Source organism: Crinia signifera, chromosome 2, assembly GCF_055691185.1.
Source record: "Crinia signifera chromosome 2, ASM5569118v1, whole genome shotgun sequence".
NCBI classification, from domain to species: domain Eukaryota; kingdom Metazoa; phylum Chordata; class Amphibia; order Anura; family Myobatrachidae; genus Crinia; species Crinia signifera.
In genome coordinates, this window is record NC_139218.1 from 84505398 (window position 1) to 84531965 (window position 26568).

At 40.2% G+C, this 26568-nt stretch overlaps 1 protein-coding gene across 2 annotated transcripts in view; it reads left to right on the plus strand.

Moving 5' to 3' along the window:
• The window catches only part of POLA1 (DNA polymerase alpha 1, catalytic subunit), a 332356-nt gene that overhangs the window by 110888 nt on the left and 194900 nt on the right, over positions 1–26568 (plus strand). For both annotated transcript variants that reach the window (XM_083172524.1, XM_083172525.1), the window contains exons 26-28: positions 10298–10330; positions 12861–12953; positions 14981–15186. In XM_083172524.1, coding sequence (XP_083028650.1) covers positions 10298–10330; positions 12861–12953; positions 14981–15186 — 332 coding nt within the window. The remainder of the gene's footprint in view (positions 1–10297; positions 10331–12860; positions 12954–14980; positions 15187–26568) is intronic.

Genomic DNA, 26568 nt, shown 5'->3' on the forward strand with positions numbered 1-26568 from the left:
CCCAATCTGGGCCATATCATTGTCTATTGTAAGGCTACATGATATCTAAGTTGAGAGCCAGCCTATAAGGAGTTACCCCTAAATCCTCCTTGTGGCCCTACATGAACCAGCATGCCCTCCAAATGCAGGTCCCAAGAAATGCCTCTTGCATATAAAAACAATGTTAAGGCTGCTCAATCAAATTAGTAATGCCCCTAAAGGTGCGTACACACGAGGGAGATATATTGCTGAGCAATATATTGCTCAGTGTCTCCTTTTCATCAGCGACCAGAGATGGTCACCGATGAAATGGAACCCCTGCCAGCAGTGCGGCAGAGGTAATCAGCTAGTCGCAGGAGCAAGCTCCTGCGACCAGCAATTAGAATGGGGCTGAAAATGGAAGTGCGCACCCGGCGATTTATTGCCGCGGCATACTCCAATCACTTCTAATATGGTCGCCAGCGACCATATTTCCAGCGATTATAGCCCATATCACTGTTGTGTGTATGCGGCTTTAGGTGCTGCAATGGCGGAGATGTAACCCCCAGCACAGCAAAAGGGCATTAGTAATAAGATTTGAAAAACCAACATAATAGAAGTTAATTCAGAGATACTTTTTTTTGTAGCACAGGCAACCCTGGACCATACCCCTTTTCAGGCTATACTGGAAAAACATCTAGTGCACCTATCACTCTGAGTTCAGGCTGAATGTATTTGTGAATATGGGGAAAATGTAAACACAATGTTGGTAATTATCATTGATAGTCCAGACCTGCTCATTGTCATGGTGAAACTGATCCAGTCAGCATCCACTTTTATGACCAGCTCAGTTGCCAAAGAGGAAGAGCGTTAAGTCACCTGCCTGGTAATTTCCAGTCTGCTACCACTTACCGGTCATTTACAACTAGCTGCACCTGGGAATATCTTGGATATTACATCTGATCCATAACTGTGAATCTGATTGTGAGAGGGACAGACTTCCTCACTTGGACTTTCATACTTTGCAGATATAGAAGTTATGTAGCATTTCATTTTGCTCTCTGACAGTGTATCAATTCAATGGTACAGTAGCTCCTGATTCCATGAAGGTAGCTTCTAGATACGCTTCACTGAGGGAACCTTTCACATCATGAGCAACAAGGGGTGGCTGAGAGTGGACTTTTAAACACTTCAAAAGTACAACTGCTTATAAGGGATACTTTCCTTTCCCATCGAGCACTGGTTCCACATCATCTTCTATTGGGATTAGTAACTTGTGCTGTAAAAACATTAAAAAAATTAGACTCAAGCATATTTGTTAACAAACTACTAGTATATATGTACCTCTCACAAAAATTAAGCCTGATATTTCTTTCCAAGCTGATTGAATGGTGGGACTTCAAAATTCATTTTCTCAAATTTTTTGTGGCCTTCATCATCATTAAAGTGAAATAAGATAAAATTTGTATCAAACCGAAAATATTACCCAAACTTTGCTGAGAACAATGGTTTTTGACTTAAGGCATTTCCACATTCCAATCCTGAATTATTTGCATTAATGTCCCGAAACTCAAACTAAATAACTTAGAAATTTAGTTTGAGATTTGATTTATTGGCATATAGGATAACTAACAAATTATTTTCTAAAAATGGTCAAGCAACCAGAAAATTCATAACTTGGTATACAGGATCATATATAGTTCACATTTTCCATATAACCCAGAATGTGCGCAGGTGTACTCATCACTCACTAACTCCTTTCAAAATATCCACATGTGGAGCTAAATATTTTGCTTGATTCTGTGAGGAGCAATTGAAAACATTAACTGTTTGAAAGACTAAGTTTGTGGGCTGCCTCGGGACGCCTGAAGGGGGTGCCTTGAGTTTGTGGTCCAGGAACAATTAAAATTATATATGATCAATGTAATAGCCAAAACCAATTCTATTGGCTTTAAAATAGGTGGACAACCAATCTAATCTTTCTGCTTAACTCTTAATTTCAAAATTTGTCAGTAAAAAACCTTTTACCTCGGGGTATTGTAAAATGTAATACGTATATTCTAGGGTGCCATGATTTAAAAATATTTGGAAACCACTGCAGTAGGGTATACTTGACAAGCCCAATTTTATGGACTTGGTTGTTCTAACTTTCAATGTCATTAAAAATGCACTGCTATTGTGGGTACCGTCTGGCACTTGCTTTGGGAGTTCCTCCTGATATATTCTGGTACTGGGTAATCTGTGTTCTTTCCTGTAATAGAGTTCCTTATGCTGTATTTTTATGATCTGTGCTTTGGGGGTAATGGAAGAGGACCTACTAATTAAATACATTAGACAATAAATCCTTAACTTCTATTTACATCTTCAATTTTGTATTGCCTGTTCCTTGACCTCTGTCAGACTGGTATACCTGATCTGGAGTTTTAAATGTAAGTGTTCTTACCTTGGCCAAATGGATTAGTTTACAGTTTGCCAAAACACTTTCTTGGGTAAAGTCTGCTTTGCTCTCTGATCATAGGCGCAGCTTGCAAAGTGCTAGCTGTTTTGTATGTGTTTTCACGTGTAGAGAAAACACGTGTAGGTTTTCTCTACCATTGGTTGTGTTTATATAAAATTCATGTTGCATTTAATGTGTGGGAAAGAATTTTTGGTACTTCATCATCTTTGCGGCCAACGCTTACGCTACGTAACATTTATTTATTTATTAACCGTTTCTTATATAGCGCACACATATTCTGCAGCGCTTTACAGAGAGAATATTTGAACATTCACATCAGTCCCTGCCCCAGTAGAGCTTACAATCTATATTCCCTACCACATGTACATGCACACACAGACATTCTAGGGTTAATTTGTTGGGAGCCAACTTATGTAGCATCATTGGCCCCTCGGGGTCTCGCTTCGCTGGCCACGCTTCAGGCTTAGTGGCTCGCTCCGCTGGCCACAACTTTTACTAAAGATAATAGACGGTGGCGTGGCACAGTGTGTGAAAAAAGCATCCACTGCTCCAAAGCTTAAGTGAAAATCCTTACATAGCAGTTAAGTAGTGGCTAACGTAACTGGCATAGCGGTGGCCGCAAAGATGAGGAAGTACCACATTTTCATTTGCATGCTATGCACGTTTTTTTATGCATTCTACCCTTGGACTTTTGTTTTTAAAAACCTTTGTTTTTGGGTTTGTTGGTATGTTATAATGAAAACTTTAGTTCTCTTTTTTATTTTTTTAATTTATATTTTTATTATGAGCATGCTAGTATGTCAAACAGCCATGCAATATTGTCATGATGCCAGGTGGGAAAGTAGGAAATGGTTGTGCGGACTACATGTTTCCCCTTTTTCCTGCCATCTGTAATCCCTGTGTATTTTAAGCACATGTTGAATTTTTTAATCTGGGTTTCCTTAAACATATCAGCCTCTAAGCCAACTCCTAACAATCTGCACATATTAAAATGAATAAGTGGGTAGGGATGCTGCTGCTGGGTCATGTGAAGTATGTGGGTATGTTTTGCATATGGAACACACATCTCTAATATATAGGATTGTTTTTGTGTGTATATTTATATCAGTGGGTGGGTAAGCTTGCATGCATATGCTCTAATATTTTACTACTTAACCAGGACTTCTCTCCCTTTTTGATGAATGTTTCTATATTTTCTGCACCTACGTGATCTTTTAAGACGATTGCATAGAATCCTTTCCTCTCCTTTTTTTTATTTTATAAGGGGGTTAAAAAACAACTTTGCCTAATCCTATGGTTTAATTTAGGCAACTGGGTTGGTGGGGGGATACCTAAACCCTGCTGTTTTTAATTACAGATGTCCCCTGCCCCTTTACACACATAGCTTTATTGCAGCTATCAGAAACGCTTTCCTGATTGATATGACGGCAATGCTGTCACTCTTTAACACGCACGTATGGGGGAGAGGAAAAAAAAGCATAAAATTGTCGCCTTTTTTGTTCTGTGTGTTTTAATAGAGTCCCATTAAAGCTGCATCACAGAGTGAAATATCGACATGAAGAGCCCTCACTGAGCTGAGGCCGGGAATTAAGAAGTCAGGAAATGGGCTCTGCTGCTATGCCGGAGAGCCTTGTGTGACACACAATCTCCTGATTGGGGAGATCATTACTGCTATTATGACTCGACTCGTGGAAGAATTTTAAATTCTATCTGAATGTCAGTAATAACCCTCTTAGCCAATTATCCTGAATAAAATCACGAAGGCATTTGATATAATAGGTGTTGAATTACTGAATAGATTTGCTAATTAAATACTCTTTGTTCTGCTGCAGTTGACATTACAGGGTAAGATCTTGAACAATTATTCTCAACAGCTGTACTTTGTTAAGGAGGAAAAAAAATTAAGCATAAAGTTTATTTTTATTATTATTTTTTTCACTTTAAGTTGGCACATTTTTGAAACGCGCTTGAAGTAGGAGGAGGGGGCGAAATTCCATCATCCAATTGATGGTAGAAAGATAAATATGCAGGTGTTGCTGTGAAATGAGAACTGCAGAGTTGACTTATTAATGAAACTAGCAAGCCTTTTATAACCCCTCTGTATGCTAGCTGTCTTCACTTGCATGTGATCCTCTGTCATATTGGATGGATTTAGATGTATGTCTGTCACTTACTAGACCTATCCTGTCATGGGTGCCAAGTGAATTGCTAATAACAGCAACTGGTAGCCTATTTAAAATACACCTATGCCTGGTCAAGTGTGTTGTGCTTTGTTTAAATACCCCTAATTAATGGGAAGGATTTAGTCTTAAATCGTCCTTGTTGATTGTTTTTGATGCTTCCTGACTCACATGTTGAAAACCATGAAGCTAAACATTAACAATGTGCGAATGCTTTGCAACTTTGTATACCTTTTTACGGTTCTTATTTTTCTCTTGTGCTTTTTCAGGCCATTTTATTTTGTTAAATGTTAGTCAAAGAATCAGACATGTCTCACTTCCTTTTTGGTGCAAAAGCATAAAAAAATATAACTCCATTCCCCTCATAATAAAGATTATGAAAGTCTAATTCTAGGAATATAGCATTTCACAGACCTATGATAATACGCTTGCTCAAGAATGTACAATTGGGAGCCCTTGCACATTTGGTAATGGCCCTTCATAGTCCATCAGTACAAATATGGTGATTATTTCAGTTCCCCAGCTAGAGTATTACTTAATACTGCAGAGCTTTGATATAAGGCTTTGGGAGTTTGCACTACCAAAAGTTTCTTATTATAGTACTTCTATACTGGCAAGAGGATTTAGCGACTATGAAGTATCGAAATGTATAAGAATGACCTGATAGTGTGCAAAGGGGTTTGTTTTGAAAAGATGCACACAAGCACTAGTACTTTTATTCATATTTTTTCTTGTTATGTTGCTAAAATAAAGGTTTTGCACATTGTTAAACAGAATCCTAAAATGTCTCACTGGTGCTGATCAAAAATGAAAAATGACTTGCAGCTTCTGCCACGATGGCCATTTAGTTAGACCGAATAGAATCACACGTCTTATAAAAATATAAATTACCTTCAAATAAAAGTATGTATAGGCATGACCGAGGAAGTGCTTATATGCGATAGGGTGGAATGGGCTCTGCTGATGAGAACTTGCAATTTTTAAAATGTTTATCTCCTTGCCAAATGGAGATATTAGCCTTTTCAATATTAACTCATCAACAACTTATGTTTAATACACCTGCTCATTAATGCCAATATCTACTTGTCCAATAATGTGGCACCATCTTAACCTATAAAGCAGGCATGTCCAACCTGCGGCCCTCCAGATGTTCTAAAACTACACATCCCAGCATGCATTGCCATCATTCTAGCATTCCCTAATAGCCAAATTGTGGCAAGGCATGCTGGGATGTGTAGTTTTAGCACATCTGGAGGGCCGCAGGTTGGACATGCCTGCTATAAAGGAACCAGTCAAAGTCCCATAGTCCCGACTAATCACAATAATGGGAAGGAAAAACGTTCTATAGTAAGTGAAGTTGATCCTTATTTTGTGTGTTTTCAACAGTCTAAACTTTTCCAGGACACCCCTTTGCTCCCAGAGCAGCCTGAATTCTTTGTGGCATAGATTAATCAAGGTGCTAGAAAAGGGATAGGTATGCAAGGTCTTCAATGATAATGTCACCAGTCACTATGTCAACCTTGCTATTCTATTGCCGGGATTCCGACAGACTAAATGATTTAATAATTTTCACCCGTGTGAGTGATATAACTTTAAACATGTCAGTAAGTGTCACAAATTGGTCCTCCAGCAGCTGCTAAATGCAGTATAGTTAGTCCTGTGTGCAAATATGAGTAGAACCAACAAACGTAAAGCCGCGCTAATCACAAATATATAATAAAAGATTGGATAGTGTTACAGTTTTTAATTTTTAAAAATCCCCATAATAAAAATGAAAATAAAACACAAAACCATGCACACAATTAATGCACTGGATACATTCAAAGGCTAGTAGCACCTAGATAGTCCATTCTCATGTACACCCCTAATAGGCAATAAAGCTGGAAATTCAGAGATATATTTACCACCCCTAGATGTTTGCAAATGGCGATTCTGTCCAATGATTGTCTCCACGTGGTTGCCAAATGTAGATGGCCGTAATAACCAATGGTACACTGAAGGCTGTGCAGGTATGGAACAGTGCCTGAATCCTTATAATTCCAAGCAATGGGAATCGAAAAAAAAGGGTTGTATGTTGGTGAGGTCTCCGTTATGCCAACATCTTTAAAGCAAGGGTCTTTGGGACTGGTTTGGTCCAGAATCCAGGTTCAAGGGGTAAAAACAGCACAGAACAGGACGGTCGCATTATGCTACTCCAGATATCTTTATCAAATGTTTTTGATAAAGCTAGAAACCTATGGCCTAGGGGTACCGTGTAAAAAAAAAAAAAAATCGGATTCTCTAGGGTGCCATGATTAAAAAATGGTTGTCCGAAAAAATAGTACGGGGCAGCTTTGTCCAAAAACGTTTGGTTCCCGTGTGAAAATAGCATCTAACAAAAGTTGTGGACCCATGTATTACCCACAATTAGGGAAAACATTCTTATTGTGGATTTGGTTTTGCTTCCCATTGGATATCAGCAGGCGTGACAACCACAGTAAATGACCATGGCTAATTCAACCTGCTGGAAAAAGGGGTGCAGATACACAGGAAAGCTGTGTCCTATAAATTATGCTCAATTGGTATTAAAGAAGCTGTGTCCCAAGGAAATGTTACCCACATATTTACAATGCTAGAACTAGCCTGAACCTATGGCATAAAGCAGGATGGATCAGTGGATTAACCTGTACCCTACCATCCGCGTATTGCAGCAAAAATGAAGTTCACAAATACCAGGCAACTTTTTGACAATTTTCAATTGTTCAGTTTTGGTGAGTCTGTACACACTGAAGTGGATGGGCTTCTGCAGTGGAAGACCAAGCATGCTTCATTCCAGAAACTACAATGTTAATTTAAATATATTGTTGCTTTTGCTTTTTGTGACATCTGTAACAATTTGTTGTCCTTTGGAATAGTAGTTGCGCAATCTAAAGAGAGCTTGGCTGATTTCACATTTTTAATTGACCCAAATAGTTTGCTACCCCTTTAACCTGTTTGCAATTCAGGGACACAATGACCAGGAAGAACATACTGCTACTAGGCATTACGTTTTTAAAAACGATACCTAGTCACTTTCAGCATCTCATGTCACCAGGTAAGAGAATGTGGTAAATGATTTCCAAGAATGGCGTTAAGTTGATCCAAGTGCTTGATCCCTACAGCTACTGACAGAAGGATCCTAGCTTCTTCAGCTGGTCATTGTGGGAACAAACCAGAATGCCAAAGTAGTCAGAGTTGTTTTCAACAAAATGATGAGTGAATGTGTTACTAATCCAAAAACTGTTTCATACTAGCATTTCCTCTCCTCTCTCGTCTGCTGAGAGGAAAAAAAGTGAAAATTTAGAAGTGATGCTGGTATTTGAATTTTGGAAATGAAGTATGTGGTTTCCTGTAGCATTTGAGAGATTGTTCTGGGAGTCCTCTACTGCCTAATCCGGAATTATTGTTTTAGGAAAATTAGAAGGGAAGATACCAATTGTAGTGGCAACCATTGACTACTGTATCTTGCAGAAAACCATTTTTTTTCTCTTATCAGTCAACCCTGACTCTAATAGGGTAAAATATACACCCAGTCACTTGTAGAAGTAAATGTGTAATGGTACAACCATTCCTATTATTGGGTAAAACCCAGTGGCTTAAGGAAACTTCTAGGAAAGATAGATTAGAGCTAGAATAGATTAAATGAATATCACCCCATACTGTCCTGTCATTTTAAACATTAGATTGTGTGTGATAGAACAATTGAATACTACCCTAATATTGTGATCAGTCATCTTTAAAAAAAAATGTGTATTAATACTTTCATAAAAAATATAAAACTCAACCAGTATTCATTCATTTGTCCATTCCAGTGTTTCAAAGTTACTAATGTACCCTATTTCAATTCTATTGAAATACCACATGTCCATTCTACAGATAATAGGATGTACTGGTCAGCTGGTAGTTGGATTGGTATGTTAGTAAAAAAAAATTGGCACATAAAGGGGCTCTCCGTGGGAACCTAGTGAACGGATCTTGAGGTACTGAGCATTTGCGCACCATATATGTTTTTGGCATAAATATTTAATTCAACTTTTTACTATTCTAGTTAGGGAGTATAAGGAACCCATAGTAATTCTACACAAAAACTTGCATCACCTCTTCACTCTTATTCAAGCTGTGTTTTGGATTTAATGTAAGAATGCAGTCTTTCAACTGTGCAACTGGCATCGCACAGTCAAACAATAGAGCAAATGGCACAATGTTGGGGTTTGTGAAGCATAAATAGTTTTGAATGTGATGATTTGTTTTGCAATCAGTCCCATATGGTTCTCTTGAATAAATCAATCTGTGCAACATCCAAGCAAGTAACAATACTTCAAATTAGACACCGGAAAAAACTGAAAGCCTACCTACTAATAAGGGTGACGTATATATTTTATACAAGGCGCTTGTGGCAAGAAGACTACAAGAGATTTAAATGAGTACAAATGAGAAGAAAATGTTTGTTTCTGGCTAAATGTTTTATGAAATTATTATTAGACAATTATCTGCATTTCCTTTGTTTGAGTTCTTTAGTGGCAGCTGCAGCATCATTTACAGTTGAGTTTTCCTGTCCTATGAAAGGGAACATGTTGCGCTTTTATCCATCGCCCAACTCCTTGTGTTCTTCCTCAATGCTACAGCTTGAAAAGTCTACATTTCATTCACCCCATAGCTTTGTATTCATTTGTTCATCAACTGCAGGTTTAATTTTGCAGTGTTTATTGCAGCAATTTCTTCTTTCGTTGCAATACGATCTTAATCATGTCAATGCATGAAGGTGTGGTTTTTTGGCAAGGTTTTTGGGCGCTGCTTATGGTATTATGCTGCCTCACTGTCACAAAGGGGACTATTCCTTAAAGTTAATCATGTCAATGTTGAGAAGTATGTTCCATTTATTTTTTGCTATTTGGAGGATATTAATGAACATTTATAAATGTTTAATGAATCTATAAAATGCAATCACACAATCGCAAAAACACCAGTAGGTGAAATGGATATAAATGGGAAAGTGAACACACAAGGGTGCTGCTTCATAATCTTCATTTGACCTTCGCACTATAATGGGAGGAAGTGCGAACGGTTTGGCCAAACCTTTGGCTCAATCCAGAACTAAATTAGCTGCCTTGCTGTTATGTATTAAGAGTAATAGAGGATTGGGATATTTGTCAGGACTCCTATATATCTTTATACCTGGCATTATTTAATTTTTTTTTAAAAGTCGATACTTATTTGGCTTTTAAACGAAGTGAAACCATTATATGTTTGATCACATTCGTCCATCTTGTATAGCACATAGACTTGCGCTGGTAAGTGACCTATAAGAGGACTAACCAGCATCATGCACGTTAGTCTTTGGCTAAGTGATCCTTCCATATTACATCTACTATTTCCTCCAGTATTTCAGGTGGATTTGAGGCAAACATGGTGGCACAGCCGTTATCCTGAAGTTATAAATTTGATTCCCTATTACTGCCCTATCTGTGTATGTCACCACCATACACACCAACATCATCTAAATAAAATGTATTTTAGTGTTTTTGTGCCTCTGTATGAGGAAATACCAAATGTGTAAAATGCTGTGTGAGAAGTGCCACCTATGAATGACATATATATGTTGTGTACAGCCTTATGCATAGCTATACTTTATGTATTAATCTGTACCCAGCTATTCAAGTAACATGTATTTTTGTACCACTAGATCCTGCTGCATACCAAAGAGATGGTGCAGAAGGTAAGTACATTTGCTTTTGTGTGTGTGTTTCCTCTGCCTTTTTTTTCCCCCCTCTTTAAAATCTGCTAACAAAAACAAACATAGAAAACAAAAAAGGCCACACCTGGCGAAGTTGTTGTGCATTACAAAACTGTAACCCAAACAAACCGGAAAGCCGTTCTCTTCGGATGCCTATTTACCAATGTAATCCTTACTAATGGATTATAGCTTCATTCTTTCTCTAACACAGATATGATGGAGCACTGCTTGAAGCCTGTGTGCGAGTCTTTCCAGCAAATTAGCAACAGTGTTAATTAGAGTTTACTTGCAGTTCCGCTATATTGTATGAGCTGCAGTGTTGTTTATTATGATTGTTTTTCTGGCTCCCTTCATTTTCGGCTAAATAGTTTCAGCATTCTATACTATTCTGAGCATAAAATGCGCACTTTTGTCTGTGGCTTGGCACCTGACAGTTAACTCTTTTATGGAAAGAATTCAGGTTTATGTAGCAAACAAATGTTGTGTTTTGGGAGTAGGGTATTTATATTCGAAACTTGCACAGTACTAGAAAAGATAAAATACTTTGACATTGTGACATAGATACTGGAATGTACACTTTACGGCTTCGTTAGACACTTTCTGGTTTGGTGTTTTTTCATAATTTTATCCGTATTAAGCAAAATGTGGATTATTAGTGCAATCTTGGTAAAAGCTGCTCAAGCGCTTTGGTCATAATGGACATATTTACTAAGCAGTGGATTTTTAAAACCCATGATGTTTACAAGTTTTGCTTGGCGGATTTTAAAGGGTATTGATACTTAATGCAAAACCAGCCTGATCTAGCATTTATTATATTGCACCTTTACAGATTTTGCAGGCCAGATTTAGAACTGAAGGTTTTGGAAATCCACTGCTTATTAAATTTCCCCCGAAGTCCTAAATATAATTGAGACATTATGTAGTAAAATACATTGTGCAAACATTAATGCAGAAAATGTGACCTGGTGTGAGAACAGAGCCAAATATAGAAATTGTGATAGGTAACCATTAATTGGTGATAAGGACAGATATCAGACATTTTTGACAAATATTCAGACATATTTTGCATAATAAATTACTGTTTTCAGGATAACATTAACACTGATTATCTCATAAAGAACTAAAGTATTTTTCCAGAATTTTCATCTTCATTTCTGAGACTTTTTAAGATGGATAAACACCTTCTAACAGCAAAGTGATGCAATGTAATCATCGCACCACCATACAAACTGTGTTCCACTCTATAGTTGTGTATTGTACTGCTACATGATGCATTTACTGTGTATTCATCCCATTGGACTAGCAGCACATCCAGTGGGGGACCATTCTGTGAACAAGGACAGAAACTGATTTTTGGAAGCACACTGCATTATGTTTACGATTCAGTATATCCCACGTTGGAACAATATTTTGGATAATCAAATGTATACTGTAGTGTTTACCCAGCTTTAAACAGTCCCGACAATCCCATGTTAACCCTCTAAAATATTTCTACTACATTGATGTTTTTGCTTTGGAAGGTTACTTCAGCTTTTAAAAACCCTGCAACACCCAATTGAAAAATGTAATCTTTTCTTACGAGATAATCACTTGTCTTCTCTTTACTACATTGTGGGGACAGGAGATATGGAAAAACAAAAATGTGTTTTATTGTACTGTAAATACAGCAAATAGATTTATTCTGTTAATTAATGTAACAATTATGCTTCTATAAATGCTACTTTGCTGAAATACATTGTTGGTATAGAAAGTAAATGACATTTAAGTAAAATGTATATATTGACATAAGAGCACTAGAAAATAACCTCCTCTCACCTACAGAAATGATGTTAGATAAACTCCAGAATTTGTGAGCATTGCTTATGCATCACCCTTAAAATCTGTTAGTGTCTCACCAGAGATTTTTCAGGGGATGTAAAATTATATGTCCAATGTAGATGTTCATGGGGGTTCTATTTCAGGTAGGATGTAGCTATGGGCAACCAACCAGAATCTACTTCTTTATTTAGCAACTTTTAGATAAAAGATAATAAAATCTAATACTATCTGAAATAGAACTCCCATATTATTATATTAACCCTTTAGAATCAGGTTCGGTGATACAACATTTAAAGGTTTTCACCATTTTATATAGTTTATTTGGCCAATATTACCAGTCTTCTGAAGAAACCCCCGTTTTTGCTTTGTGGTCACCACATTCATCAATTATTGAGCACAATACAGTCACTGATATGTGGTATCACATACTGTACGTTAATAGTTTCCTCAATATTTAATAAACCTGATAAAATTAAAAGTTAACAGTTCAACAGTGATCAACCCCAACCTGATAAATGTGATGCAGATAAGAAATGAAAAGCCAGATTTCTCCAAGAGCAAAATCGTAATGCTTGTAACAGGCTGGAAAATGAATATGCAAATGGTGACCAAACTACTGGTTTTTCTTTTTCCTGCTCTAGCTTGTTAATGTTCTTGTGTTTTGTTCCCCCCCCCCCCCCCCCCCCCCCAAAAGATGAATCTTGATGTTATATATGGTGATACAGATTCCATTATGATAAACACGAATTGCAACAACCTTGATGAAGTCTTCAAGTTGGGAAACAAGGTATGACTTTTACAAAATATACTTTGCTGCTTAATCCTATGACTGGGTGACATTATAAAAAAATTTTTTTTTTATGGAAAACTATTATGTGATGTCAAGTACGGTTGGTGTAATGCGGGTCTGGCCAAACCGGTCCTCATGATCTACCAACAGCTCACATTTTCCAGACCACCTAGCTCAGGCGTGTCCAAACTATGGCCCTGCAGCTGTTTTGAAACTACAAGTCCCATCATGCCTTGCCATAGTTATGCAATTAGGGAATGCTAAAACTATGGCAAGACATGCTGGAATGTGTAGTTTCAGAACAGCTGGAGGGCCAAAGTTTGGACATGGCTGACCTACCTGATGCAAAAGGTTGTCATAACTAACTCACAATTTCAAACATGCACTCATTCCTTACCGACACATTATACAGATCCACAGATAGTCTGGAAAACATTAACTGTTTGTAGATGTAATGGTTAGCATCATGGTCTCATAACACTGCATGGACTTAGGTTTGATTTTCACCACAGCCGTACCTGTGGACTCTAAATGTTATTCCTCTGCTTGTGTGTGTGCAGTACGCATGGTGTAATGGTTAGCATTACTGCCTCACAACACTGAAGCCATGGGTTCGTTCCCACCATGGCCCTAACTGTGTGGAGTTTATATATTCTCCCCGTACTTGCGTGGGTTTCCTTTGGGTACTCTGGTTTCCTCCCACAATCCAAAAATATACTGGTAGGTTAGATGGCTCCCAACAAATTAACCCTAGAATGTCTGTGTGCGTGTACATGTGGTAGGGAATATAGATTGTAAGCTCCACTGGGGCAGGGACTGATGTGAATGTTCAAATGTTCTCTGTGAAGCGCTGCGGCAAATGTGCGCGCTATATAAGAAACTGTTAATAATAAATAAAATAATTGTGCTGGGAATCTCCCACAATACAGAAACAAAGTTATGTTAGTTCATACAAAATGTTGATGCTAGTGTGTGTATATATTTGGGAGGGAATAGAAGTTAAGGCAGGAATTCATATACCATTGGTAAATTTCTGAGGGTAAAAAAATGATCTAGCTATTTAATTTCTCTCACTGATAACTCCCTGATAACTCCTGGCTTTGACTTATTGGATAGCCCTGGTGGGATCAAACATTGCCACAGTAATCTACCATGGCTAATTGAATTGGTTCCTTAAGAGTAGGTAGATGGGTAATTGCAAAGTGGATCTTGTTGTATGTAAGTAAAGTGTTCAATCCAAAAGGTGAAAATACATTTTATATTTTTTATGATTTGAGCATTAATTTTACAATAAGGGTCTGTGTCCCGTCCTTATGTTAAACTACAGAGCAAGATAGTGATCAGTGGGCAGAGAAGGAAGTTAAAGGAGGGATCCTTAAGAACTGGAGAGGACTGCATACAAATGGTTGTGAGAATTCATGTGCCCTGGTTGGCATTTCTCAGTTTAACAAACCTTTTAGTTGATGGCCAGCCATGTTTAACCATTTCTGTTTAAGAAATAAAACTATGGGGGTATTCAATCTGCTCCGCAATTTCCGACGGGGGAAAAAAGCAGTCGGCACCTATTCAATGCTGTCTTTCCCAACAACATTGAAGTGGCATCTTGTCAGAACGGACTCTGTTTGCTGAAAACTGCTGTGGATTGTCTAGATCCGACAATCCACGACCGCTTTCAGCAAACTGGGCCCGACTCGAGTTTTCGCATACACCGTCCCCTTTTCACCGATCGACAGGCGGGACATTGAATCCCGCCCGCTGATAAACAGACGAGCAGACCAACAATGGGCCACGGTCCTGACTGGCGAGACATACCGACAGTTGGGACCCAGTATTGAATACCCCCCTTAATATCCTTCGGTATCGTGCTAGCTGTACTTGTGAAACATTATTCAGATAATGTTTTATATAAAACTTACAAACTATAATGCCCATCTAGTATCCATACACTTTACATAGTAGACAGATGTTTTTCACTGTTTTATTTGAGTAACTTTAAATATGAAAATGTACGTATCCTTTCCCAGGTCAAAAGTGAAATAAATAAATCGTACAAACTCCTGGAGATTGACATTGATGGAATTTTTAAGTCTCTCTTGCTACTGAAGAAAAAGAAGTACGCTGCTCTCACAGTTGAGCCTACTGGGGACGGAAAATATGTCACTAAACAGGAACTCAAAGGTCTTGATATCGTTAGAAGAGACTGGTGTGAACTTGCTAAAGTAGCTGGAAAGTAAGTGCATCTTGCTTACAATTGAAAAATATTACACGGATTGGAAACCTGGTGCAACATTACATTAGTTGCTCTGCCATTGACTGTATTTTTTTTTCAAATAATGTAGATTTTTCTCTGTGATTTAGATTTAGGATGCTACTTTGGAGCAGAGAGAGAGGTCACAGCCACACACTCTTGATACGCCACCATTATGATTGAACCAATGCCATTCTGATTTCTCATACTTTTTTTAAATTAAGTAATTTTTATTCATTTTCGAAAGAAAACAAACAAAAAATAAAATTGATTGTACAAACAGTAGTAGGGCAACAGATCAGTAGGTGCATACCGGAGATATGTAATAACCAGATTAGGATATATATATACAGGCAGACAGAAAAATATACGTACAAGTTAATGCTCACAATAATGGAAGGAGTATGGTGGGTGTCGCCCCTCCATAATAAAGATAGAAACACATTTGCTCATCCACTCGGAGGCGCCATCCGAGCAGTCGAGCACAAAAAAGTATAAGAAGGCATGATAAACCATAAAGCACCCTAAATCTGCAGTTCAAAATAATCAAATATCAAAAATATCACTGTCTGAACTAAAATAAACATATTAAATAAAATAACAGTAGTAAAAGAAAACCTCTCAAAAGGCCCAAATCAACCCACCCAGAACCCCCCCACCCTGTACTACCCACTCCCAACTTAGGTGTACTTTATTCCCTATAACCATACCCCTACAAATCCTACACTAGCAATAACCACAGAGGAGACAGTTAGTGGCCTTTAGCTGACAAAAGCAGCTACTCTAGCCAAAAAAGCCAAACTTGTCCCCCTCACCCTAAACCCCCTCCCCCCCCCCCCCAACCTACCAACTATCCCCTCCCACCCATACTATCCCACCAAAAGTAAAGGATGTTGAAAGGAGAACTACCAGGGGCAAAAAGTACAGGATATGTTTTACAGCAGAAATGGCAGAAACGGGATAAAAATGTCTAGAAACAGGATGTAATAGGATGATGTGGAAAACAGAAAGTAAAACATAAATACTAATGGCTCATAACCAGGCTATTCCAGCTCTCCCACTAAAAGGTTGAACATAGCAGCTATACCGACAATATCAGTATATAAACAAACAGGATTATAATGCACAGAAATAACATCGATCATAGAAAAGGACATATAGAATAAAAGAAAGTAGCATATGGCTCCACTATAGGAGGGCACTTTAAAGCATTAGTCCGGCCAATGCTCGATGCCTTGAGATAACAGCGACCGGGTACCATGCTCATCCCATGGTAGTCCAGGGTATGCAATAGGGTGGTCAGCAGCCATATATATCAAGCGTCGAATTCGCAGGATATCTAACAGTATTGAAGTATTCTTCGTGGGACCTGCAGCCTTTTTATATCAATCAAACATAGGGTAGTAATGAGCTTCCATGTTGGGTAGAGACAAGGTCAAAAAGCATGCAGTGCCAGAATCTATGCAAATTGCAGAGTTATAGTAAAGAGGCATAGTGTCTACATCTTGTACAGCACATGGTACAGGGTTATCAGAGGGGGAAATAGTACCCATTTGTGTATCTCCTGAAGGCTGAGGGGGGGTACAAGGTCCAGACCACAATGTGTAGTGGCCACATCTCCTACTGCACAGTCTGCAAAGCTACAGGAAGGGGACCGTATAGCCATACAGGTTTCATCTAGAGCAGTGGTAGCCAACCCTAGCCCTCGAGAGCTACCAACAGTTCACATTTTCCAGACAACCTAGCTGCTGCACAGCTGCACTCATTAATCACTGACACATTTTAAAAGATACAGAGATGGAGCTAATTAGCGCACTTGTGATTCTGTGAGGAGACCTGCAAAACATGCACTGTTGGTAGCTCTCGAGGACTAGGGTTGGCTACCCCAGATCTAGAGTATTAAGAATTCTCTGTGTAGAGACCTAGATAAAAGAAGGATCTGTTGTAGTGAGACATCCATATTCAGGGAACTATTACCGAATTCAGCACTGTAGGGAACCAACCAACTGCTACAGGTTGCACTGTGACAGCCCACAGTAGAACGGAGGTGGCTAGCACACCTCCAAATAAACCAGGGATGCAGGTGGTTTTTGGGTACAGACTGTTATAGATGATATGCTGAAGCCTCCTGAGAGATTGGGAGAGTCCGAATCTGTGTGGAGACGTTGGACCAGGACGCGGCAAGATGGCTGCGGCCGCACCCAATGCACGGAAGCACTGCAACCAAATGTCGGGGAGACGCCAGGGGGAGAGAGCCCTGAGGCTCCAAATATCAAGGCCAAACACCAGGGAGGATTACAAGGGTGTGCCGCGCGCCTGGCAGGCAGGACCGACCACCCACCCAACACAGAGCAGAATAGCCCAAACCTCAAGGCCCAGAGATTCCGCCGTGGAGAGTGCCGGGTCACAGGAATATATGCTCCGGATAGAGAGGCCACCAGGGTATCTCCAGGGATGTAGGAGAGGCTGCCCCACCGGTGAGAGAAAGCTGGGAGGGTATTGCTGCTTTATAGGATAGTTGAATCAGGATTTCAGGTGGGAGAGCTGGCAGACACGTCCTTCTCCTAGCTGCTCCAAGCCACGCCCCGGTCACCCTTCTCTGATTTCTCATACTTACATATTTGATTGCACTCTCTAGCTGGGCTACATAGTTTATTTTTTTAATTCAGTAATTTTTATTGATTTTCAAAGAACATAGTGCCCAAACAGGCAAACACGTCGATACATAAACATAAAGAGTAGGTACAAAACAAGGACCACATTTCCTTCAGGAATTATATAGCAAATATACCCGAAGGCGCCATTCAGGTAAGTGTACAACATATTGAGACCGGAATGCACATGAAGTCTTATCGTAATAGGATATTTAGAAGCACTTAGCATAAATTCCTGACAGAATAGCCGTATACCGAGTAGAGTGAAATAACAAAATAGGCTAATAGTGTCGACGTGTCAAACACAAAACAAAATACCTCCCCAAACGTCCCAAAAAAACCCTACCAGAAAACCTCCCACCCTATACAACCCACCCCCAACTTTAGGCATACCTGGATCCCTGAAAATATCTACCCCTATTCCTCCAACTGCTAGGTATTATAGGGGAAGGCAAGTTAGTGGCCTTTAGCTATAGTAGCTATTCTATGCCAAACAAAAAACTAACCTACCTCTCCCGTTTTACCCATCCACCCACCCACCCAATTAACCTACTAACAATCTATACTACACTATGCTATATCTAGAGTACCGCACACACCCAGCTGGAGGATATTTACCATATGGACCAACTGGGGCAATGTATTGGCATTATTTGACCTTTGTGTATCTTTTTTTTACCGCCTGTTCGCTACCACCAGAAAAAAAATGTCAAACCTTACACGTAAGGTGCTGTATAGGCCTACACATAATAGTAAAACTTCCATAGGCAGGATATAGGAAAATGCATATGTATGCATACAAAGCATATTATATTGTCTTATACAAAAACAAAATAAAGATAATAATAATAAAGCACAGGTGCAAGAGATATGAATCTGGTCAGGCCCTCAGGTTCAGCTGATCCAGACAAATAAATAATAGTTTCCTTAGCACACATCCAAGGGTGTGTGTGTGTGGGTTAAGAGCAATGTTTCAATGCCTTTATTGGCATTTTCATCAGGATATATAATATAGATAGAGAGAGAATATTGCGGCAAGGGGAGCCAAAACATGTCATGAAGCCGAAGAGATTTAAATAGGATCTGGAAGCAAGCAATAAAGGAGTCCTGGAGAGCATAGCAGGCCACCAAGGTCATATAGCGAAAATCTGGACGGCACCACTCAGTAGGAGGCAAACTTTTATCAGGTACAGAATGGGACATCTCAGTAAGGTAGGATCAAGTCAAAGGAGTAGCGACGCCAGCATCCGGAGCTACAGAGGGCATCACAGACCGGCAGGATATATCCAGGAGATTCATGGACTCATATGGTGTACAGGGCATTTTCACAGGATGTGGGATCATAGCGACCACATTTTCAAGTTTAGCCATAATCTTCTGTGTCGAAGCATCAATCGCCCTGAGCACTATCTGAATATGATCGGCCATGATAGTGGTTTTTAAATAGCACTCCAGCAAAGGTCAAAATGAGCAAGGGGGTGGCTAGCACACCACCCAAGCCCTCCAAATAGTAAACAAGGGGGATTGACTAAGTAGATTAGTGGATAGTTATTAGTCCAACGGAGTGTTATATTGCAGGGGTAATGAGTCCCAGGGTTACGTATAATTTAAGCAATATGGTACAGCGCCGATCAAGGAGGCATAAGGGGTAGCCAGATAGGGAGAGGAAGGACCAGCAGGGCAGTGGTCGAGGAAGCATGCCACAAGGTGCAGCTCCCAAGATGGCGCCCGCCCACGTATATGCCAGAGTCCAGCAGAGGCCACTAGATCAGGGGAGCCCCCAAGCCTCTCAGACAGAGACCGACCAGTGCCTCAGGTGCAGAGGAACAGCAGGGGCAACCAGGAGAGAAAGCAGGGTGATGACCGGACAAGCGCCTCACGGAACGCAGTCTCCAAGATGGCGCCCACCCACCAGCACAGGAGCCCAGATGCCAGCGTACACCAGGCCGGATGAGACACCGCGGCAGCACCAGTTCTCCAACACATGTCTCAGGTGCAGGGGAGTAGTGGGGGCAGGATGAGCAGTGCTGGGTTGCCCAGACTGCAGTTTTCAGGATATATAGAGCCGGATTTTTACGGAGCTCCCACGCCCCGCTCTGCTAAGCCACACCCCCCAGCTGGGCTACATTGTTAATAATTTTGTCAATTCCAATAGATTGAAACGACAATCGGGGTACTTTTTTTTTTTTTTTTAAGAGCGCTATTATGTAACACAACAATAACAAAAAAAAGGGGTATTAATAGGCGACACAGATGTAAGAAGGTACTGTTTGCAAGCTTACAATTTATAGGATACAGGAATATACTTTAGAATACTGTAAGTGCCAAATATCTGATATTGATCCAGCCAGATTGCAAGTGTAAAATGTTCTTGGAGAGCTGTGTAATCCAAACACACAGCAATGTTGGACATATCAAAGGTCTGTGTAACAGAGAATAATTAATGTTTTTGTGTAGAGGGGTGGTAATTGGCTAAGTAATGCTGCTTTCCCACTGCAGACCCGTTTTAAGTTAAAGGTAATCTTAAACGGTATTTAGCATTCCCACTGCAGCAGATTACAGTTTTAAATGCCATTTAAGTACCATTCCCATTGCAGGTAAAACGTTTTAGCTCTTCAAAACGTTTTTACAGCACAAATGAGTGCATGTGACTTCAATGGGCTTTTCAGGGATAAAAAGGTGCACACCCACAGTTGTTTTCACATAAAAGGTGGGGGAGGGGCCAGTGGTGCGTACAAATCCCGCAGCCGTTGACATTTGTGCTATGTGTCGGCTCAATTTAACCCATGGTGGACAGTAATATATACATTGCTGGCCAGTGCCAGCTATGTATATATTACTGCCTAATAACTAAATCATTGGTTCCCAGAGGTGCCTGCAATATATAGATTGCTGGCATGTGCCAGCAATCTATGTATTACTGGCTTATGATTGTCATTGGTGCCCAGTGGTTCCAGAAATATATAGATTGCTGGCATGTGCCAGCAATCTATTTATTACTGGCTTATGATTGTCATTGGTGCCCAGTGGTTCCAGAAATATATAGATTGCTGGCATGTGCCAGCAATCTATATATTACTGGCTTATGATTGTCATTGGTGCCCAGTGGTTCCAGAAATATATAGATTTCTGGCATGTGCCAGCAATCTATATATTACTGGCTTACAAAATAAAACATTGGTGGCCAGTGCGGCTCCGTGTGGAGCAGGACGGAGGGAGGCGGGGCATGTGGCCGGACCAGCGTCGCTAACGGCATCCAGCCGCAGCAGCAGCCAGCCGGACACAGCGGGGCAGCGTGGACAAATGAGTATAACAGGAGGGGGGGGGGGTGGCAGCGGGGCGTACCGCCGGGCTGAAAGTGGTTAATCTTTCAGCCCGGCAGCGTACACACACGGAGATGATGGCTGAAAAAATCAGCCATCATCTCTACCGTTTAAGATGCATTCCCATTGCCTCTTAAACGGTAGATTACCGTGTAAAACTCTGCTTTGGAAACGGGTTGAAATACCGTTTAACTTTAAACGGTATTTCAACTCTGGCGCTTTCCCACTGCAGCCTTAAACGGTATTTTGCCCTCAAAAATCGGCTATATACCGTTTTAAGGCTGCAGTGGGAAAGGGGCATAAGTTTAATGGAGGTTAAGTGGGAGTTTAGGCTAGAAAACCCCCAGCATTTTTGTACAAGGGAGGATATTCCTCAGTGGATACTGCCTGAGAAAGGATTAGGTAATGAGTGTAGAAGAGGTCTTTTTGTTTGTTTGTTTTGGCTATTTTTGTCAATAGCCATATATGTAAGCAGTAGCCTTTTTATATTGATTTCTTTAAAATACACGTAACTAATGTAGGGATGAGAGGAAGGAGAAGCAACAGAATGTTTTGCAAGGAAAATGAGTTTAGCCATTGCATCTAAAATAGATTGGAATGAAATTCTTGTTAGAGGAAGACCGGTAAATACTCTATTGTAGTATCGAGTGCGAGAGTTTTTGCAATGTCTCGTTTGATGTGTGTAGTATATTTCTTGGGTGTATGAAAAGATTTGGATACAGATGGTTCTTAAGCAGCAGTGTCAATTTCTTAGTCAAGTGTATCCTCTTGGTACCAATTTTTTTACAGTAAGCATTTTTAGCCTGTTCAACTGATAAAAGCAGAGGCAGTCAATACAGAGAAGCGGAAACTGAAAGATTGGGAAAGTAGGATGAGAACAAAGAATAGGATAGTCCCTTGAATATCTAAGATTTTAGATTTTGTATTCCAGAAGAGCACTATCAAATGCACTAGAGGTATCCAGAAGATTTAAAATGAAGTAATGGCTTTTATAAAAAAGCAGTGTTTAAACATTTGACCACGTTAGTCTATTCTCTTAGGAATTTAAGAAATGAAAGGAAAAGGTAAATATGTACAATAGGTTAATGAAGTATAATGGAGAGATACCAGCAGAATGGCAGCTTCTATTTTAATTAAGGTTGGGATGATCACAGAAGACCTGTATAGGTGGATTTATGAGGTTATGGGATCAAGAGGCTGGGTAGTATAGTAGAAAAATGTGAAGAAAGTAAACACTACTTAATCTGTGGGATCATACGCAGAGAAGTTGCTAGAGGGTTTGGTTAAGGAACTGAACAGATTGCTGGCTGATGAAGATATTATTCAATGTTGGATCTTCATTATATATTAAAGTAGAGGTTCCCAAACTCCTTAATGGAGATGTCCTAAAGATTCCAGGCATTAAGGATAACCATGCTTGTATATAGATAGTATCAAAGTGATTAAGGTACTTATTACATTACCTGTGTTTAAGCATGGATAGCCTTATAACCTGGATGGATATGAGGAAGTGAAGAGTAAGTGATGTTGCTTTATCAAGGCCTATTTCTCTTAAGATGGTTTTCTCTTAAATTGAAATCTTGACATTTTTTGTCAGAGGACGGCGAAGATTCCCCCAAATGGTGAGGTTTGCCGCTAATGCAGCAAGCTCGCTGCATATATCGGCGACACTTGCCATTTTTTGACGGCCGCACTCGCTGTTTCCAGTGAGGTGGAAACGGTGAGTGCAGGGGGGTCAGTTAAATACTGACCCGCGAGCTGTGACTGTGATCGGCACTGCTCACTGTCACGGCTATTGAATACACCCCTATGAAGTGTAGAAAACCTAGGAAGATTCCCCGCTTCCCAGACTGCCTAAAAAATATAATTTGTAGACCTTTCAGCATTGACAAAAAAATGAAAACTTGTTGTATTTTCTGTTTTTTATGAAAGTTAGCATTAGATTGCCAAGTCCTTACAGTGAGACGACCAAGGAACTGAATATTCTTGAATGAATAAAAAAAATGAAATTGTCAAGTTTTTTTGCAAACCTCTTGTACACAATTCTGGGTTTGTACTTTTAATTGCATGACCATTAAAATCCAGACTAAAGATCCTACAGCCAAGTATAATGATCATAAAAATAAAAATACGCGTCCTCCGACCTTTTCATACCCCCACTATCCACGTCGGCGTGAAGTTGATTTTAGATAGTGTGGCGAGCGGACGTGGAATACATGTAAAGTAATCCGCGTCCCCTCGCGAGGTTTGCTGCGCTCGCCATGCTTCCGGCTCGGTGGATCGCTGCGCTCGACACACTATCTAAAATCAACTCCACGCCGACATGGATAGTGGGGGTATGAAAAGGTCGGAGGACGCGTACCGCCGCCCTTCACGGGCTCACTGCGCTCGCCACGCTTCGGGTTGGCGTTGATAGTGGGGGTGGTGTTAACAATGGGGGTGCATTTAACATTGCGAATCGCATCGCATGCCACTTGCTGGCATGCGTTGCTATGCGATATTTAATTGTACAATCAGGGGCATTTTCCCGAAAATCACATTGCATACCATCGCATAGTACCTGGGGGTGTGCAAGGATGGAATAACATGCAAATCAGCAGGAAATGGCCAAAAATCGGCTGCAAAATCGCATCGCAGATTAAATCGGCCGATAAATCGGATGCGATTTAGATGAAATCGGGCTCCGTGATAATACACAAGTACCTAAAAAAGTGTTTAGTGTCCTAGGTGGAGAGAGGGTTAGTAAACATTGATGTTATAAGGATTTATTGCAAGAAAAGCCATTCTTGGCAAAGGATTATTTGGAAACTACAAGCCGTGCTAAGTTTATTTTTGCAGGTCTGAACTTTATATTTTTTTTTGCAGTGGTTCCAAAGTCAGTCCTTAAGTCAACCTAAAAGGCCATGTTTTAAGGATTTGCATGCTTAAGCTCATATGGCTAGACTGAATGATGTACCAATCAAGCCAGCTGTGCTCAAGCATGGATTTGCTTAAAAAGTGGACTGTAAAGCTGGGTACACACTGTGATATGCTCAGTCAACATTATCTAGAATGATTTCCCATGAACTCCCCGTAGCTTTAGATTGAACTATATAATGCATATACCCTGAATGATTTGACCTACACAAATATAAATATATATGGTTTGCTTTACCAGTGGCCATCTTGTTAATTATAATCGTATATGTAATCGTAGAAGCTTAAAAATCCACGTCCGTTCTCGGCAAAGTGAGCCCGACTGCTTTTAAAGCCGGGCTTGTTTTGCCGAGATGCCTGTTCAAGGCGGTCTGGAAACACAACATTGAATAATCGGCCCACCGCTATTCCCCCGTCGGAAATAGCGGATGGGTATTGAATACCCCCCTATATGCTAGAAAATACCGTTAACAATTTTGTTAACAATATCATTATGGTGCATATTATTAGTAAATATCTTATATTGTGTACAGTACCAAGCTTTAGGGAGCCTAGAGGACCGAGTTCTTAACCACTGTTCTATTAAGAGTTGATATGGCTTTGTGGCTAGGACTTTGTTGAAGCTTCCCTGATTAAGTTCCTGTTTTAAGAGAAGAAGTGTCATATGTAGCCTTGAAAGAGATATTCCATGAGCACTATGTTTTTTTTGTGTGTGGCTCAGTGCAGTGACATAACCGTATGGAAATAACTCACTATCACTTTTTATGCTTTATATGGTAATTTCAGTAAGTAAAACTAGACTGTGCTAGACGCACCAAAGCACATAGCAACACCCCAGGCAAGGAAGAACTGCACATATTTGAAACGAGCAGGGTGCTAGAATGAACAGTAAAGGTGTACACTATGCGACTTCTCCCCTTGGAGAAATCTCATCCAATCCCCCCAGGATTGCACGCAGTATTTCTTCATGCTTTCCTTGCCACCAGGAGGCTGACCCGGAGATAATATGCGTGCAACACATCAAATCAGATTGCGATTTGGCCTGATTTCACTTGATTTTTCGTCCCAATCCGCTGGAATCAGGTTAAATCGGGCCCAAATGTCATGTCCAACTTTATTAAATCAGTAGATAGTTATTTTTCAACAGTTCGCATCATAAAACATGGAAGATTAACATTCCCAAAGGACGCAATTGTTCTTTATTAGAAACCTTTAATTTGCAAGCCACTGATATCCTCATATATTTTAGACTGACAGGATATCCAGACTCCCTCCTACAGTAATCCTTTAGAGAAGTTCAGGCTAGGGACTGTAAATCCTACTTATTAATAAATCGAAGTCAATTGATACAGATCAAGAAGTCTCTCATATGTAAGTAGAATAATGCTCATTATCAAATTAAATATAAACTACAGTAGTCTTAAACAAGAAACACAAGAAAATATACTCAAATATCTATTACCAGCTAGACCACAGGTTCTCAAAACAATCTTGGCCCCAGGTAATTTGAAGTTTGCAGTACAAGTCAAACTACTCCTACAGTTCATGGCTGATATCGAGACCTTCAGGTTTCTACAAATGTGGATAGAACCGGTACTATGTGAGAACATACTATATTATATTATACTATATATTATATCAGACAAAGGCCCTTATTCTGGTCGGTGCGGATATATCCGCATGCGTTCGGGCCGCCGATGTTTTGTGTCTGCGCATGTGCAGAGGCGTCTCTGCGCATGTGCGAGCGGGGCGTACGGCCAAATCCCGCATGATATGTGAACACTCCGAACAGGGGGTGGAGAGGGGCGTGAAGGGCTATTTGGGCTCATTACCATATGCATACGCCCCGCGTTTCATGGGCGTTCCCATGGTAATGCGGCCGTGACGCACGTGTAGGGGGCGGACATATGACATCGCCGGATGTCAGCTGCCCGCCCAGATCCCTGCTTTTGCACGGAAAAATGTCCGTGTGGTCTGAGGTTGTGGGAGCTGGTGGACCACTCGGTCCTGCATTCGATGGTCTGCGACCATCGAATGATGGGGGAGGTTCCCTTAGATGGAGGAGGCGTATTCCGTGAAAAATACACGTGCGCTCCGTTCGGCCAGCTTCTTACCGCATACGGACGGAGTTGGCGATCCGTATGGAAGGTGGGTTTCGCACGCACGGTCCTGGCCGCATAATCGGATCCGGCCGCACCGATCAGAATAAGGCCCAAAGAGTCTTTTCCAATCAATAGCATCTCCTTACATGTAAATGCAGCTTATAATATGGTGGACGAAGCATTAGCCCATTAAAAACACATTTTTAGATGATATTTTGCTCTTTTAGATGAGATTAATCTCACAGCAACATTGGCACTCAAAGGAGTAAGGGACAAGTGGGTTCTAAAGCATCTGTATTCATTAATAAAGTGAGAGGGGAGATAGGATTTGTATGATGAGCTTGTCAATTATTTATGTATATAGTAAGA